At 34.8% G+C, this 19,840-nt stretch overlaps 1 protein-coding gene across 1 annotated transcript in view; it reads left to right on the forward strand.

Annotated features, from left to right (window-relative positions):
- Nucleotides 1–19,840, forward strand: part of Morc4 (MORC family CW-type zinc finger 4) — an 86,637-nt gene that overhangs the window by 25,011 nt on the left and 41,786 nt on the right. The window contains exons 8-9 of the mRNA XM_023707998.1: nt 8,739–8,858; nt 10,777–10,877. Of these exons, the coding sequence (XP_023563766.1) occupies nt 8,739–8,858; nt 10,777–10,877 (221 nt within the window). The remainder of the gene's footprint in view (nt 1–8,738; nt 8,859–10,776; nt 10,878–19,840) is intronic.

The raw sequence follows: 19,840 nt of genomic DNA on the forward strand, positions 1-19,840 counted from the left end.
TATAACTTTTACTTCCTTTGTTAGATTGACTCTTTTTTTTGCAGTACTAGATTGAACTCAGGACCTCATGCTTGCCAGGCAAGCGCTTATCCTCCTAAGCTATCTTATCTCCCTGGCCCTTAGATTGACTCCTAAGTATTTCATTTTGGGGGAGCTATTGTCAAGGGTGTGTTTTCCCTAATTTCTCAATGAAGTTGTTGTTTGTGCGTAGGAATGCTGCTGATGTTTGAGTACTGACTTTTTATTCAGCCATGGAAATGAATTTTGTTATTAACTCTAGGAGTCTTTTGGTGGAAGTTTTTGGGGTCTTCTATGTAGAGTATCATGTCATCTGTGAGATGATAGTTTAATATCCTTTCCTATCATTGTTCCTTTTATTTCTCTCTTTTATCTAATTGCTCTGGCTAATGTTTTCAGAAATGCATTAAATAACAGTGTTGATAGTGAAAAGCCTTGTCGTGTTTCTGATTTTAGAGTGAAAGCTTTTAAGTTTTGTTCATTTAACATGATGTTGGCTGTTGATTGTCATAGATGGCTTTTATCAGATTTAGGTACAGGCCATCTATTCTAATTTTCTTCAGTGTTTTATCTTGAACAAGTATTGGACTTTTCAGAAGACTTTTCTGTATCTATTGAGCTGATCCTATGAAATTTGTGTCTGGCTCTGTTCTTATGGTATATTACATTTATTGATTTGCATATATTGAACATCCCTGCATTCCTTGGATAAATCCTATCTGGTCCTGGTGTGCAGTCTTCTTGATGATTTGTTGAATTCTGTTTGCTAGTATCCTATTAAAGATTTTTACATTTATATTTATTAATGAGATTGGCCTGCAGTTCTCTTTTTTGATTGGATCTTTTTCTCGTTTTGGTATCAGGGTAATACTTGCCTCCAGGAATGAGTTAAGGAATACTGCTTTGCTTTCAGTTTCATTCAAGACTTTGAGCAGTATTGGTATTAAATCTTCTCTAAATTTCTTATAGAATGCAGCAGTGAAACTGTCAAGACCTAGGCTTTTTTTTCTTTCTTTCTTTTTGGTGTATCTTGGTATGATTTTATTTAAATGTCTTTGTAAAATGTTCATTTTTCTTTTTTTTTCCCATAATTTTATTGAGAAACAAATAGCAATAAGACAGTTTCAAACCAAATTTTGGTAGGACAGTTTCAATAATTAACACATTGCGTACATTCTTCCCAGTGGTTAATTGCTGCACAAGATGCAGACTTGATATCCTATTTACAAACACCATTAGAACAAATCCCACTATTCATTAAGAGAATGTAACTATATATCTATCCTAACCACTTTGAATACACAGATACAAAATGGACATTTTCTTTGTTGGTATTTAATTACATTTTCAGTCTCATTAACTTGTACCAGGTTATTGAGAATTTTTATATCTTCTTGATTCAGCTTTTGTAATTTATTTGTATTTAGGAATCTGTATTCCTTCTGTGTTTTCCATCCTATAGGACTATTTTTGATGTAGATATTGATCTAAATTTTCCCAGGATCTGTAGTGATTTTACCTTTATCATTCCCTAATGCATGAATTTTAGTACTTTTTTGATAAGGTTTGCTAAGGGTTACACTTATTCTTTCATAGAACCAACTCTTTGATTCATTAATTCTTTTTTTTAATCTTTTATTTATTTGGCACTGGGTCTCACTATGCAGCTCAGACACATAGTGATCCTCCTCTCTCAGCCTTCCCAACCCTGGGATTACAGGCATGTGCCACCACACCCAGTTTCAGTGGCTGGCATGAGGTGTCTGGGGTTCTTGGGCCAACACTACATGTGGTACCAAGAATCGAGCCCAGGTCTTTGTGCTTGCCAGGCACATGTTTAGACTACTGAGCTATCTCCCTAGCAGATTCACTAATTCTTTTTATTGATTTCTTGGTCCATTCTGTTAATTTCTGCTCTGATCTTTATAGATTCCTTCCTTCTTTGGACTTTAGGCTTCACTTGATCTTCTTTTTCTAGGACTTTAAGGTGTAATATTAGGTTGATCTATTTGTTTGTTTTGTTTTTAATGTATTCAGTCCAGGGGCTATAGTGTCTTACTACACAGATCGGACTTCTAGTGATCCTCTTTTTCAGCCTACTAAATGCTGGGATTACAGGCTTGTGCCACCACACCCAGTCTCAATTGCCCTCTCAGTGCACCCTGGGGGCGGGGCTGACATGACAGGCTGGGGCATTGTACCTGATCTATTTGTTTATTTTTATTTTCCTGATGTGAGAATTCACCATTATATATTTCCCCTTAGTACTGCTTTCATTGTGTTCCATAAGTTCTGATAGTTGTATCTGCATTCTCATTTACATGAAGATATTGTTTAATTTCTTCCTTTATTTCATCTGTGACCCATTGGTCGTTTACAAAGGTATATTTAATTTCCTTATGTTTGTGAAGTTTTTGCAGTTTCTTTTGCCATTAATTTCCAATTTCATTTCACTATGGTCAGATAATATGCATCGGATAATTCCTATTTTTTTTTCATTTACCTAAGGATGTCTGTGGGCTAGTGTATGGTCTATTTTAGAGAGTGTTCCATGTGAAGCTGAGAAGAATGTATATTCTGGTGATGTGGGGAGGAACACTCTGAAAACATCTACTCAGTGCATTTATTCACAGATCTGGTTCAGTTCTGATGTTTCTTTCTGATATCTTGTCTAGTTGATGTATCTGGTTTTGATAATGGGATATTGAGATCTCCCATTAGAATTGTGTTATTGCTTATTTGATTTTTTATGTCTATTAATAATTGTCTGTATTTATTTATTTATTTATTTAGTGGAACCGGGGATTGAACTCAGGCCCTTGTGCTTGCCAGGCAAGTGCTTATTCTACTGAGCTATCTCCCCAATAATTGTCTTATACAGTTGTGTGCACTCGTATTGTTGTATACATTTTATGATTGTTATCTCTTAATCTTACAGTATTCCTTAACAAGTATGTAGTGACTTCATCTTTTCTGATAATTCTTGGTTTGAAGTTCACACTGCCTGCAGACAAAATAGCTACTTTTGCTTCTTTCTGGATTCCTATAACATGGGAGATTGTTTCCCATCCTTTGATTTTTCTGTCTGTGAATTTCTTTTTTGCATTAAATGTGTTTCTTATATATAGAGTATTTTGGGATATTATTTCTTGATCCATTCTGCCATTCTGTTTCTTTTGATTGGTCTATTGAGGCCATTTACATTGATGGTTATAACTGATCTGTATTGGATTATCTTTATCATGCTGTTTTCCTGCTATATGGTTCCCTGCTGTTCCTCTCAGTTTAATTGCTTGCCCTGCCTGGTGGTTTTTTTCCATTGTTCTTTGAATTGTGGTGTTTTTTTAATCTCTGTCTATAATATCTTATTCTTTGTAAGGTTAGTTGGGTGATCATCAATCTCTTTAGTTGTTTTTTTTGTAATAGAAGTATCTTATTTCTTCATCAATTTTGAAACATAGTTTTCCAGGGTACACCAATCTGGGTTAGAAGTTGGTATTTTTTTAGGACTGGAAATAGTTTGCTCCAAACTCTTCTTGATTTGATGTATTGCATTGGGAAGTCTGCCATGATTCTGATGGGCTTTCCTTTAAAGTTGTTATGTTTCTTTTCTCCAAAATTTTTTAGTATTCTGTCCTTTTGCTGAATTTCCAGAATCTTAATTATTATGTCTTGGTATAATTTTATCATGTTTGGAGTTCTGTATACTTCATTTATTTGTCAAATTCTTTATCTACACTTTGGAAGTTTACTGCCATTATTTCTGTGGAGTTTTTCTCCCCTCTTTTCTCATTGACCCCAATCAATCTTATTTTCTTTGCTTCATCTTGTAGCTGTTTGATTGATTTTTCATGATATCTTGCTCTTTTTAAGATGCATTTCTTTTCATGATCACTAGCTACAATTCTGTTTTCAAGTCTGAAATTCTATCCTGATTCAATCTGTTGCATATACTTTCTTTTTTTTTAAATTGGATATTTTATTTTATTTTATTAATAATTTTATTGAGAAACAAATAGCAATGAGACAGTTTCAAAACTGATTAGTAGGACAGATTCAATAATTACTATATTGTGTATTGTTGTCTCAATGGTTATTCATTGTATAAGATGCAACCATGATATCCTGTCCACAAACACTATTAGTACAAATCTTTCTATTCATTGAATTAACATAAAGTAGCTAGCTGTATATCTATCCTAACTATTTTGTATATGTAGATACAAAATGGTCCTCCATTTGTATCCTCTTTTTTGTTTAGTTTTGCCAGAGAAGGATATTCCATTGTCATTTAAATATTGTAGGTATGTGACTTCAGCAAAATATTCCAATAAAGTCCAGTAGTCCATAATAGTAATGGGTTTTCCATAGGACTGGCAATGTCAGAAGTTGTTGACTTTTACAGCTCAGCATAATACTTTCAATGCAGGTTTCAAGCTCTTGGATTTCTGTTAGGATATATTTTATGGATTTCATTTCTTTCCTATGTGAGGCATTATTTATTTTGTCTCCATCATTTTTTAAGCTCATTCTTTTGTCTGTTTTTTTTAAATATCTTTGTTTTAAAGCATTTCTTTCTGTACGTGAGAGATTATTTTTTCTATAGCCTTTTCCACTTTTTTTCACTTCTGTTTCTATCATTTGAGAAATTTCCATTTTTTTTACTTTGAATTTCATCTAGCTCCTTAAGTTCCAGGTTTGTCCTTGTTAAGCTGGGGTCTGGGGTTGCACTTTTCTTTAGTTTCTTTTCATTTTCTCTTTTTTATTTTATTTTGTTTTTTATGTTAACATTTGCCAATTTATTATGCTATATAACTTTATAGCTAATATTAAGGTTTCCCTAGAGGATATCTGTTCTTCAGGGATATCTTCTAGATGTAGGTAGTTTCTTACAGCTATTCCAAGACCCTATCTTCCCAATTTGTAAAGGATGCAAAATTACTATTTGACTCAGCTCCTAATCTTGTGGTACTGGGCTGTTGTGATGATTATGACCTCATACAATCACAGTGTTGTCATACCAGGGAGAAAATACCGTTTATAACATGTGTGACATCCTGACTAAAGTAGTACAGTTAGTAATAACAATAGTTTCAAGTATAGCTTAACTAATGATAAACCATAGTAATCATTAACCTGTTACCTCTGACTACAGGAGCAAACATTAAAATTATATATACAAAATAAAACATATACTGTATACTTATATACAGTGATTTTCCCTTTAATGGTATGATTTTACTCTGCTCTACAGGGTAGTGAGTTAGAATGGATAGGGGATAGGCTAAAGTAATTAGTGAGGTCAAATATAGTGGAATCAAGGCTAGAGATTAAAGGCTGATCAACTGAGTTTTGGGAAACTAGAACACAGGAGCAAAAGAATGAAATAAAATATGTAGGATTAGTCAGAAAGGACAGAGACAGTGTTTACTTCCTTGAAAATTTAAATTCAAGAAGTAGTTGAGAAAAGAGAGAAAGAGGATCCATAGAAGAAAATGAAAAGGAAAGGTAAGAAAACTGAACATTAAAAACAGAAGAAAGAATGAGAACAACAAAGAAGATAATAAAAGAAAGAAAAAGGAGACTGGAGGAAGAGATGAGGGAAAAAAAAGAAGAAAAAAAAAACCCAAATATAAAAATAAGTACAGAATACAAAACAAAAGAAAGTCACATCCAGTCAGACAGGAAAGGGATAGCCAATCACATAAACTAGGTAAAATAAAAGTAGTAAAATATCTCTGGTGTTTACAGTTCAGAGATAGTGTCCATATTTAATCCCAGCTGTGTCCTGAGTATGGAACTGATCCTGGCCTCTGGATGTGGGTCCTGGTACTGTCTTCTGTTGGTGGAGTTTTCCAGAGCACAACTGCTTGCTCTTCATTGCTGCTTTAGTCTCTTCCACCTCACAGTCTCACTGATTACTGTGCCCTCCAGAGGCATGTGAGCACCCCTATGCCCAGGGCCCAGCTGTTGTCCTGGGTCTCTGGTCTTGGCACTTCAGTCTGTCTTCCTGCCAGAGGCATGTGTCCTTACACTCCGCTCTCAGGCTTGCTGTCCTAGAGATACTGAAGGAAGCACAGAGCTTGGACTCGAACGCCCTGCTGTCACAGAGACTGGCCCATTTTCTTTAAATTTTGAGACAAAGTCTAGCTAACTCACTGAATTGCCCAGGCTGTGCTCAAACTTAGGAGCCTCCATTCTCATTGTACAGAGTGCTGGGATTATAGGCACCCATCAACATGGCCACTTCTGAATTTTTTTTTTTTGTATTTTATGTCAGGGATCGAACCCCAGCCACTGCACTACGCCTAAGCAGGCACTTTAGTCTGCCGAGCTATCTGGCTGGCCCTGAAATATTTTTTAAAAGATGTATTTATTTATTTTAAAATCCTTAGCTTCTTTCAGTGAATAGCTAGGTTTGAGAATCTCAGCCATAAGAAATAAATGTATATCATATTTGGTTTGTACTGGAACTTTGTCATATATTGTATTGATTCAAACGTAATGTTGACTAGGCTTTGTTAATCTTTTGGGTATGAGTTATTTTTGTTGTTCCAGAGCCAGGCACAGACACTGATGGAAGGTAGGAGAGGGAAATTAGCAGTTAGTACTTTTAGAGAGAGGTGAATTATTAACAAGCTTGACATGGACTTACAACTGTCAGCCACTTGGAAAACCAATTACTTATTTTCATTTCTATCCCTATTGCATTGGGAATACATTTCAGAGATGTACTAGGTAATCTCTTTAGTAAACTAAGGAAATTAGGTCAGTCTTCATTGATTTTTGAACAATAATAAAGGCTGAGAAACCCTAAGCCATTTTGAGGAATCACTTTTTTATTTTCCAGTAACCAAACATATCTTGTCTAAAGAATTGTGTCCGCACTATATTTTCTCTATGAAAGGAATGATCTCATTTTGTCGTTTTTGCCTGACATAAAATTAGAAATTGTTCTTCCTATTCTAAAAAACCAAGTGGTATTTACTTATAAGCAGGTTGATTTGTGTTTTCCTTTTTGGAAACATAACTTGTCCTCTAAGAAACTATTTTAAAGCTATAGGCCAGGGATATAGCTCACTCGCATAAGTCCCTGGCTGACAAGTTCAAGGTCCTGAATTCGATCCCTGGTATCACAAAAAAATAAACAAATAAAATAAAGTTCTCAATAAACCCAATTTAGCAAAATTAAAGCTAGCACAGTGAGCATATTAATTATTATAGCACCTGATATGGTATAAAATATTAGTGTTACAAGTTTAACAGAGGTAGTCTAAAGAAGTTTTTTAACTACTGTTTTAGGATACATCACATTTCTGTTTCCAGTTTCTTCCTTTTGTGCATTTCTATCAGGCCAACTTCTATGCATATATTTTATACATACTTCAACTCTTCTAATCCCCCCCTTCCTATCAAACTAGTTCCCTTTCAATACTACAGTTTGAGTTATACAGATTCAGTGTAGCTGGGAATTCCTAGTAGAATTATCTCCAAGTCACTAATTCTGATTTATGTATTCTTTAGTTATAAAAGACCTCCCCTCTTTGTTCATTTTTTTTGCTTTTTTTTTTTTTTTTTACAGAACCAGGGATTGAACACAGGCCCTTGCACTCGCCAGGGAAGCACTTATTCCACTGAGCCACCTCCATGGCCCCAAGTTTTTTGCTATATTTTCAAATAAAGTCTCAATTTGTAGTTCTGACCTTGAACTCACTATGTAGCCCAAGCTGGCCTTGAACTTGTGGTAATCCTCCTGCCTCAGCCTCCTGAGTACTGCCATTAAAGAACTTGTGTGACCGTGCTTCACTCCCACTTTGTTCTTTTTCTCCATACTAATTTGGGGAGCTTTTTACCTCAGTATACTCCCATTCGTTGTTCTTTAGTGATCTCCCAGAGTGCTGGGATTAGAGGCAAAATACTTGCCTATGATTTTGGTCTTATTGCTTTTGTTTTCATTGTATTTTGTATCTTAATAGGACTTGCCATATTGCATATAAATGAATGGTTTTCTACTCTACCACATACAACCCTAATCAGAACCTGTGAACCCTAACAGCAAACTTAGCAACTGTAAAGAGTTAAGGAATATTTTGTGATTATTTATGAATTGTTTAGTCTCTATTGGTATGTTGGTATATTTTCTTGCAGTCTTTTCTATTTATGTATATGTATGCTTATATATATTATATACATGTATATATATATATATATATATATATATATATAACAAATGCTTGTTATTATGAGCATCTCTTGCTTTCAAATGTTTTTCAAGAATGTTATTTGAAGAACTGAATAACAGAACATGTGAATTTATCTAATCATTCCTTTTTTTTTTTTGTGAAACTGAGGATTGAACTCAAACCTTTGTGCTTGCCAGGGAAGCACTTATTCTACTGAGCCATCTCCCCAGCCCCTAATCATTCCATTTTGGTTCACCATTTAAACTATTTGTTTTACTACTACTGCAACTGAGTAAAAAATATCTCTATACCTCATGAAACTTTAAGGATTTTTCTGACAGTTTCTGTAGAATGAATTCCTAGGAAGAGAATTACTTAGTTAATGATTAAAAATATTTTTAAACTACTCTATTGCTGCAGATTTTTAAATGTCTTTTAGAGAATTACCAATTTATATACAACAGTATTTGGTGTGTTTTGTTATAATACATTTTGTCCTAAAGCCCCTAGTGTTTGTCTCCTTAATTATTGTCATAGAATAAGCAAGTGAGAATCACTTTTGGATTCTCTTCCAAGAAAGGTAATCACTTTGGAATAATGATGTATCATAACAACCGGCTCATAAAGTCCTTTGAGAAGGTGGGATGCCAGGAAAAGGTGAGTGTTTTGTTTCTTTGTCACAGAAGATTAAAAGTTATAGGAAGCGAATTTAAAATGTATAAAGAAGATAGACTCATTAATGATTTTTATTCCCATGTCATGTTGGGTTTTAAATTCTGATACAAGAACTCTGTTATCAGTGAGTTATCTTGTGTCCAAAACTTCTGCTGCTTTTCATTCTTCAGAGATGTTAACCCAGGAACTTCACTAAAATACATTTTATAGGTGGGATTTAATAAAAAGAAGAGTTAGAACTTCAGCAACTTTTCTAAGTGCATTAGCTTCTTAGTTATAAGGTAGTTTTTCCTATTATTTTAGGGAGATAATAAGGAATAATAGAAGGTGACATAAAATTTAATGGTAAAGATCAAGATTTGAGTATGGTAGGGCTGGCTAAATAACTCAGTAGATTAAAGCACCTGCTTAGGCAGATATAGTGGCCAGGGTTCAATCCCCGGCATGCCATGCCAGCCCCACCCCCAAGGCACGCTGAGACAGCGATTGAGACTGGGCTTGGTGGCATGCGCTTATAATCCCAGTTCTTAGGAGGCTGAACACAGGCAGATCACTAAGAGCCTGATCTACATAGTGAGACCCTGTAGACCCTGTCCTAAAAAAAAAGATTTGAGTATGAGATATTCTACTGATAAGCTATGTCCTTGGACAAACTGTTTCATTTCTCTGAGGTTTAATTTTCCTACCTGTAGTATGGCAACAATAATATTAATGTTTCATTTTGGCACATTCCTGTATTCCCAGCACTCAGGAGGCTAAGGCAGGAGTATTGCCATGAGTTCAAGGCTAGCCTGGGCTACATAAGTGAGTTTACAGCAAGCCTGAACTACATACAGAGACCCTGTCACAAAAAAAATGTTAATCTTACCTTCTTTATCTACCTCAGAGCTTACAGAGTTGAAAGATTTAACTGGTATGTTATGTACATGTACCAACTCTCCACGAGGATTGTAATCACTATGTGCTGCAAACAGGTACTAATAAAATTTTGGGAAAAAAAGAAGATTTAACTGTGATAAATTACATGAAAATATTTTATAAATTAAACTACATAAATGTTAGCATTATTTTTCATAGATAATGATAATCTAAAGTAGTAATTTCCACAAAGTATCCCTTTCATTCCTTACAGATTAGATTGCTAAAGTGCAAAAAAATGATAGATTGCCTCATGTCACATAGGAAGGCATTTATATAAGGCCAAGGATAGCTAATTTTTGGGTTATCTTGTTTTTCTCCTTGTTACACATTTTAGAACAACTCATGTTTGTATGACGGTGTATAATTACACCATGATTCAATTCCTTCCATTAAAGAATTTAAAAACATTTTAAATCCTCAAACCTCTTGTATCAACTATCATTAATATCCTCTGCAAATCTGAATCTCTGGTAGTTGTTTGGTAGCCTATATATGTGAAGAGAATGTATACATTAATAGATAATGTAAGGGCTTAATGTTCATGTAAAATCTTTAAAATTTTTTCCAGATGAAGTTCTGTCTCCTTTCCTGATAAGAGTATTATATAATCTTGATTTTAATAGCAGCCTAATTCTCTATCCAAATGAACTTTTAGAGCAGTCTTAGACTATAAAGCATGTGAAAGTGAAGAACATGTGAGTGAAATATAGTTATTTTTTATAGATAGTTATTAATCCTTAAATAATCCTATGGATTTGTGAATCATTGGAAATCTCTACTCTAGAATTTGTTAGTTTCTAGTTCTGTACAATACTTGCAATATATTGAAGTGCATTCTCAGTGCTTCGCTAGAACTTGATAGCCTTTCTTTGCCCATAAATATTATGTAACCTTTTTTATTATTGTTTGGAATAAAAAGGAGGTGCCTTCAGGCAGTCAACAGTAGTGTAAGTGTTGAAATTAATATTTTTCTTTTAAGCCAACTCATGGAGAAGGCATGGGAGTAATTGGAGTCATTGAGTGCAATTTCCTAAAGCCTGCATATAACAAACAAGACTTTGAGTACACCAAAGAGTACCGGTGAGTCACTGCCAATGTAAGATGTTTCTCATAAATTTGTTTAGATGTCATGATTTTATTATCTGAAACCTCTACAACCATCTCTAAAAACCAGCTGAATAACTTGACTGAGAATTACTTGAACTCTAGTTTCCAAAATTAGATATAAAATTATTTTATTTTTACATTAAGGCTTCTCATATTTGATATATGAGTCCAGTTTAGAAAAATCTTACCTTGATAAATTATAGCAAGAACATAGGAGTCATTTGGTAAAATACAGAACCTTATTGATTTTAATTTAAATCATGAGTGAATCTAAAACTACTGAATACGTTGGGTGATATTTTTTGAAGTGTATTAAAAAATTTGTCATGACTCCAGTGAATAGATGTAGAAGAAAGTATCAAATCTACAAGAAAGATGTGTGTTTTCATAAGAGCATTTTGATTAACTGGGGAAGACAAACTGGTTAAAAATCAGAAAGGAACTTGACATTGTATCTGAACCTATAGTGATTTTTAAAAAAATTTTATTTATTTATTTGTGTGTGTGTGTGTGTGTGTGTGTGTGTGTGTGTGTGTGTGGCCTGCTCAGCCCACCAGGGGGCGGGGCTGGCTGGCACGTGGTGCTGGGGGATTGAACTGCGGTCCCTGTGCTTTGCTAAGCTTGTTCTAAGTAGGCGCTTTAGACCACTGAGCCATCTCACCAGCCCAGTAGTGATAGTTTTTATAGAAGAAAAAAGGAATTATAAAAGCCAAATTAGAAGAGACTTTTTAAAAAACTTTGAGGTAAGGAAAGATCATTCATTCCTTCTTTCATCAAGAATTATGAGATTCTTCCTATGTATCAGGTATGAAGGACATAATGAAAAGAGTCCTTTATGCTTTGAACAAGTATGATAATACATATACCAATATGAAACTTAAATATCTATAAAATAATTTTGTGAATAAGGCACATATGCAAAATGGGAACTTTTCAATATACTTAAAGGAATCAAGAAAGGCATCACAAATCAGACTGTGTTAGATTTTAAACTTGAAGGAAAAATTGAAGTTTTCTAAGTGGATGAATAGGACATTCTAAGTGACCAGAAATATATGTAAGGCCAGAAAAAGGCACAGTATGGACCAAAGTCATCAGGATAGTTGATCATTTCTTTCATGTCACAGTAGATCACTTTTTTTTAAGAGTAGGAGAAAAGTAATTTCCTAAATCTATTTTTGTGTGACCAAAACTGTAATAAAGTTAATTAAATGTTGTACCTTGATTTATCTGGAACCTTCAGAACTCTAGGCTTAGTGTTTAACAGAGAGATAAACTGTTTGAATGGTAATCACAAATTAATTTCAGTGTAATTGGGTTTTGGTCAGTCAGACTATTCACCTAGGTGCCCTCAGTTTAAATAAACTGGTCACTTATATAGGAGTCTGACCCATAGTGGAGACCTTTTATCAGGACTTGACTCTTAAGAATGCAAGTTTATAAATGACATTGATTTAAGAGAAGTCTCAGATCCATGTTATTCTCTTTCTCTTAAGCAAAAGTAGTGAATTTCTGATGTTTACCTAAATAAAATTTGTTGAAATTTAAATACTGAATATTACAAATTATTTCACATGTTTCTGTATCATCTTTGCCACCCTACCACCTCATATCTGCATTTCAAATTCTGGACACATTAGACCCTTGGTTTTGATGTCTAGTTTTATTTATTTATTTATTTATTTTGTGTGTGTGTGGCCAGCTCAGCCCACCAGGGGACAGGGCTGGCTGGCATGTGGTGCTAGGGGATTGAACCGCGGTCCCTGTATTTTGCTCAGCTTAGCTTGTTCTAAGTAGGTGCTTTAGACCACTGAGCCACCTCACCAGCCCTCTAGTTTTCATATGATGGGTTTGAGGTCATTGCCAACTATCTAAAAGGAGATACTTTAAATTCTTTATTCAGTTAAACATACAGAGTTTCTGTTAAGAAGCTTATTCTGTTATACAGTTTATTGAAAATAAAGAACTAATATACTACCTTGATGTATTCTTTTGGAGATGATAAATTTTCATAATTCTTATCTAAAGTCTGATATTATTGCCCACCTCTTTTTGATTCTGGGGCTTGATCCCAGGGGCATGCATATGCTAAGCAATGCACTGTACCACCGAGCTATATCCCCACCCCTATTGCTATTTTTAATTTTTTTTATTAAAAATTTTTTTTCCTATTGCTATTTTATACTCAATTTTTTTTACATAAAATGAAAAAGTAGTTAGATAAAATATGGGAACTTGAGAGGGTTTAATAAGGTTGTCTACTATCACAGACAAATACATGTAATATAGACATGTAATATAGACATCAACATCTACATGTAATATAGACATCAACACTCTAATAAAAGATGCCAGCTATCTTAGTGCTTGAATATCTATAAATAAATAATCTATATTAATATTTTCAACGCTTAGGTATATCAGATTTCAGCTATAGCTCTCAAGGCTCAATCTTAAAACATCTTTACCATGAACTTTATCTTAAGAAATATGTATTAGTTGAGCACTCTACTGGTACATTACACAGTAGCTAGCCCTTATAGAATGTTCCAGAGAAATTCAGGACACAGTTGATTTCTTTCTGATAATAGATTGATCTATGTCCCATCACTGCATACGTCCGATCTCATCTGATAATAGATTGTCATATATATGAAATAGTTACATAGTAATAAATGACTCTCATCTTTTAGAAGTTAACAGGTACACTATAGGAAAAATACCCTTATAGAACAGGATAAGTTTTATGTAAAAGTATGAGTTTATGTATACCTTAAATGATACCAGTTTAGAGAAAAGAAGAAAAGGAATTTCATGATGAAGTTATAGCATGACCTAAGGTAGTGACAGGAACTCAGGATGCTGTCACTATGAGATCAAGGACAAAGGAATGTAATTGGAGTGAAGGAAATCAAGTTAGATGGATAGAGTAGGGCAAAATCCTAGAGTAGGAATTGGCAAACATTTTCTAAGAAGGGCCACAAAGGAAATATTTTGAGCTTTGAGGCCATATGGTCTCTTTCACAACCACTTAATTCTGCCATAGTAAAAAGCAGATAGTAACAATGTGGTAGTAAGTAAAGAAATGAGAATGGTTGTATACAATACAGTTTTGCTCACAAAAGCAGGCAGTGTGTGGGAATTGCCTCTGAGCTGTGGTTTGCTGACCCTTGTCCTAAAATCACAATTCCTAAACTATGTGCCAAGCTGCATATAATGAATTCATGGGGAAGCCATGATATATTTCATAATTTTTATGGAAAATAGAGTAAGGTTCAACTCTAGTCTATGAACAATAGGAAGGGTCTTTATTGTAACAAATTTTCACAAATGTAGTGGCTTAAAACAATACTAATTTACAATCCAGGATTCTGTAGTTTGGAAGTCTGGTGCAGATTTCCTTTTCTAGTTTCTAGAAGTTGCCAGCATTGCTTGGGCCAAATTCTTCTTCCTCCAACTTTAATGTAGTGATGATGAGTTGAGTTCTTCTCACATTGTGTCATTCTGGTGACTTTGCCTCTTGTCATCACAACTCCACTAATTCTGACTCTTCCGCACCACTCTCATTTTCAAAGAGCCCCGTGATCTTATTGGCTAGTTCAGGATAATCTTCCTGTTTTCAGATCAGCTGATAAGTAGCCTTAATTCCATCTGCAGTCTTAATTACCCCTTGCTATCTGACCTAACATAGTCACAAGTTTCGAGGACTGGATCCTAACATCTTTGGAGGACTGTTACTTTGTTTACCATAATCTGTCCTCTGATCTCCTAAGATTTACCTTGCATGTGTGAGGTGTGCCCTACATCCCCACATCAATAAAGTCTCATCCTATTATCATGTTAACTGAGAGCATAAAATTTCAACGAAATGTCATCAGCTCAGAAGTTCCAAATCTTACTATCTGAATCACATATTGGTGATACTGTGAGCATGATGGTCTTGGGGAACAATTCCTTTCCATCACTGGATATCTTCCTTCCACCCTTTGTCCCTCCCTCTCTCCCTCCCTCCTTTCCTTCCTTCTTTCTTCTCTTTCTGCACACTTTACACCTGAAGTGCAGTAGCAGACGTGATACGAGTTGTACATATTCTAGGTCAAGAGGGGGGAAACGGAACAGAAAATAAAAGGAATTGCCAACCAGTTTCAAACATCCACCTAGAGAAATCAATTCTATTTCAAAGATGGAGAGTCAACTCTGGGGCATGCAGCTGTGTCCTCTGGCTTTGTGCTTTCACCCTCAAAATCATACTACCTTGTTCATGAAGTTCATGTGTTTGCAACTGAGTTTCATCAGTCTGTTTTTTTGACTGTAGAATTGTGAAGGTCCAATAGACTTCTTTCATTCCGTGTTCTCCCCATACTTTTCAGTCCAATCTAGAAGACTTTTTTGTGTTTATACCATTCTCAAGAACCTTGTGGGTCTTCCTCAGTGTTACAGATATTCACACTCTGCAGTTAGAGACTCTTGACACATTTTCTACCTAATATCTATTCTTGCTTTTAGCTGAGATAGCTATGGAAATCCGAGTCATGTACTTTATTTTTTCAAAAAGACCTTTCGTGTGAGTGAATACTCTGACCTTTTGATGTTAGTGAGATACTACCAAAGAGTTGTTAAACCCCATGTATGGCTTTCTCTATAGAGCAGACTTTTTTTTCAGTACCGGGGATTGAACTCAGGACCCTGTGCTTGCCAGGCAAGCACTTATTCTACTGAACTATCTCCCCGGCCCTGAGCATACTTTCTTGACAGTCTCCAAAATCTTACTTTTTTCATTGCTGAGACAATACCCAACACCAAACATTACAGGAGGAAAGATTTATTTTGTGTCACAATTTGTAGAGGCTTCAGTCCATAGTTGGCTGACTCCAAGACAGGATGGCATTGCAGAGGGGCATCAAAGAGGAGAAAGAGTCCATGGTAGACAAGGCAGGAGCAATTGAGCGGCAAGCAACAAGCCTCCCTTTCTTTTATCCCATCTAACCTATGCATCTTTGGGTGGTACCATGAATACTCAGGATGGGCCTTCCCATCATCCAAACCTAGAATAATGCTAAACCAATTTAGTTTTCCAACATCCTCAATCCTAAAATCACAGCTGTAATCCACATTCATGCACTCTAGATCCATTGCCATCCACCTGTAAGTGCGTGGTTTTTTTTTTTTTGAAGGATTTTTAATTAAATTAAATTTTATTTATTTATTTTTTTGTGGCCTCAGGATGCCTTCAGGGCAGGTCTGGTTTGGCTTCAGGATCTGGGGATCGAACTACAGCATCCTGAGCCTCACTGCTTTGTTTAAGTAGGCACTTAAGCAACTGAGCTAATGGGCAGGCCCCTGATTGCATGAAGTTTTGTGGGGCACAGCTAGATACAAGTCATAACAAAATAAAACATCTTTTAGAACTTAGATGGGCTGAAAGGTACATGCCTATAATCCCAGCACCTGGGGGACTGAGGCAGGAGGATTCTGCAAGTTCAAGGCCAGTCTGCTCTACAAAATGAGTTCAAGGCAACCCTGAATTGCACAGCAAAACCTTGTCTCAAAAAACAAAAAGAGGGGGAGAACTACCTGCTCGGGCCCACCCTCCTGTCCCTCTCTTGGGACAGGAGCTTTCTTTCTTTCAATAAATATATTCTGCTCATAAAAAAAAACAAAAAGAGCTGAGAATTTTCCAGATTATCAAATCTTGCCCATTTTTGTTTAGCTATTTCTCTCTTAGTTTATTTCTTACTTCTTGTATTTTACATGAGAAGCCAGAGAATCCCAGCCCTTCAATACTTTGCTTGGAGATCTCCTCACTTAAATGTTCAATTTCATCATCTATAAATTATTATTTTTGCATTAGTGTAGAACACAATTCTGATAAGGTTTTATCACCTTCCTTTATTTTCCAAAACCATATTCTTCATTTCCTTCTGAGTCATCATTAATAATGGCTTTAATATCCATATTTCTAATAGGCTGTTTACAATGATACAGGCTTTGCTTAAAGCAATTTGTGTTATTTCTGCTGTGCTTCTTCTATTAACAGTCTGTTAAAGCAATTTAGGCTTTTTCTGCCAAGCTTCTCAAAATTCTTCCTGCCTCTGCCAGTTTTCAATTCCAAAGCTGCTTCCATATTTTTAAGTATTTTTATAGCAACACCTCATCTGTGAGTACCAAAATTTGCTATATTTCTTATTACATAATATTTTTCTGAATCTAAGTTTAATCCATTAACTTATTTTTTTAAGTTGGTTTTATTTTATTTTAAAGAGTAAAAACAAAAACAAATAACAAAAGACAAAGACAAAAACAGTAACAACATAGTACAGATTTTCAAAGCAAGAATAACAAATTGACAGTGGTTGTTATATCTTTATCGTCAAATCTGTTGCTCAGATTAAGAGATATAGGTTTGCAAGATTGGGCAAATATTTGAACATTAATGCCTTCAATAATTAATTTTTCTTGTCCGTTTTACTTTTTATTTTTAAAATTTATTTAAAGAGTATAATCATAATTGATAAGGCATTAGAAATGGTACACATTTAGAAGAACAATGAGAGGTTTTCAACTGTGGTTTTTCGTATTGCACATTGCTGTCTTCGGTATTGTTGCTCAGTTTACAGATATTAGTATATAGAGTTAGTCAAAGGGAAAATTTTAAATATGGACTGCTATTTTTTAAAAAACTGATGGAATTGGAACAGTGATCACAACTACCCTGTATATGTACTTGCCTGATTTCCCCCCCTTCATTTTTTTCCTTTCTCCTTAGTTCATTAACATTAAAATACTCACTTATAAGGAGAAACTTCTATCATTTTGCCTTTTTTTTCCTCTCTGCCATACAGCTATTTTCCCTTTCCTTCCTATATTTCTATCCTATTTTGTGTCTAGCTGATATTTTTGTAGTGAAATGTTTAAATTTGTTTAAATTCCACTCTCATTTTCTTTTCTGTATATACTTTCTTTGCACTTATGAGAAATGTTATAGTTTGCATAAATAAAATACATAGCCTGGGATGCAAGGTGAGTTCAAGGACAGCCAGGACTGTATAATGAAACCCTCTCATAAATAAATAAATAAAATTTGAATTGTTTCAGTTAACAGTTGAAAGATCAAACTGAAAGCTGAAGTTCTTCAACTTAGTTCTTTAACTGAAATTGGAAAATTTAGGAAAGATAAACTTCTTAGAATTCTTTAGTTATATGGAGTCATGCTGTGGTGGGTCACACTATGTGATGGTCATCTTTTTATTTAGGATTATAAAGTATACAGCTTAGTGCTTAACAATTAATCTTAAGATTGTGTAATTAATGTCACCTTAAGTTGTACTTTAACTCCTAGCAATCCTCCTACCTCAGTCTCCCAAATGCTAGGATTTTAGTCGTGCATCACCATGCCTGGCTCTTTAACTTTCAATTATAAATTTAATTCATGTTTACTGACACTAGCCTTCCAAAACAAACCCAGTGTATATATTTTGAGTTTTTTTAAAGTTGTAATTTATATTAATTCATTTATGAATGAAAGTTCATTGTTTTCTAGAAGGCTGTTAACATAATCATGAATTCTAAAAGCTCTTACATTGTTTTGTTATTTGTTTTGGTCTGGTTGTTTCAGAAATGGGGCTGAGCTCATGGTCATGCACATGCTAGGCAAGTGCTCCATCACTGAACCACATCCCCAGCCTTGTTAAAGACTTTTAAGATTAGCATTTCTAGAGTACTCCACACATTCTTTTTATCCATGTTTGTTTGTAAATCACAGTCATACAGATAATTCAAGGTTTTGTACACATTTAGTAACAGTTTTAAAATTAACTTTGTATTATATAAATTTGTACTTTTTGCAAATAACTGAAACCTGGATCAAGTAAACTACCCTTTTTACTGTTACTGTTTCAAACTGGTGAATGACAAGTAACTAATTTCACTAGGTTACCATTTTACCTTGCACAATATTTAATAACTTATTTTTTCCAATAGTTTGATTTTTTAAACTGTATATTCAATAGCAAATATTTACACTTAAACGAAGGAAACAATAAAGAAGAAAAAGCAAAAGAATAAAGGAAAATAATGTTTTTGCTATAATAGCTTTAATTGTTTAACACAATGCTGAATATCATCCAAGGGTGAATGAAGATAAAGATATAAAAGCTGTAAGATTAAAATTGTGACAAGGAGAGATTGCAGTTTTCTGACTCTTATTCTGAGAATCTTTGGCAGAAGATAACTGCTCTTTTTTTCATTTTATGTATTTGGTACAGAGTCTCACTGCGCAGCTCAGACTCATAGTGATCCTCCTGTTTTCAGCCTCCCCAGTGCTGGGATTACAGGCATGCTTTGCCATGCCTGGACTCAATCGCAGGCTCAGCACGCCCTGGGGGTGGGGCTGACCTAGCATGCAGGACTAGGGATTGAACCCTGGTCCCTGGGCTTGCCAAAGCAGGTGCTTAATCTGCTGAACTATCTCACTAGCCCTTATTTAATAACTCTTGATGGTTTAAATCTACATCTGGGCCAGGGAGATGGCTCAGTGGAATGAGCACTTCCCTGGCAAGTGCAAGGACCTGAGTTCAATCCCTGGTTCTGCAAAAAAATAAAAAATAATAAATAAATAAATAAATAAATCAATCAATCTACATCTGTCTCCCAGTTTACCAACCTCACAACTATGGGAGGCAATAAGGGCTGAATGACTGACATAAGCAGGATGCCATGTGGATAGTCAGGTGTTATATATTAATTCTATAACCAGTGTTCACTCCGATTAAAGATTATTTCATTTTAATAACTACTGAAAACAATTCAGGATTAAGTGATTTGCATTAAAAAATGGAAAGCAACCTTAATATTGGTGTGATAAATACTTCTTTATAAAGTAGTTGGGTCCAGGCAGATAGCTCAGTGGAATAAGCACCTGGAAGCACAGGGTATTG

This window comes from Octodon degus, unplaced genomic scaffold (genome assembly GCF_000260255.1).
Source record: "Octodon degus isolate 3935 unplaced genomic scaffold, OctDeg1.0 scaffold00321, whole genome shotgun sequence".
Lineage (NCBI taxonomy): Eukaryota > Metazoa > Chordata > Mammalia > Rodentia > Octodontidae > Octodon > Octodon degus.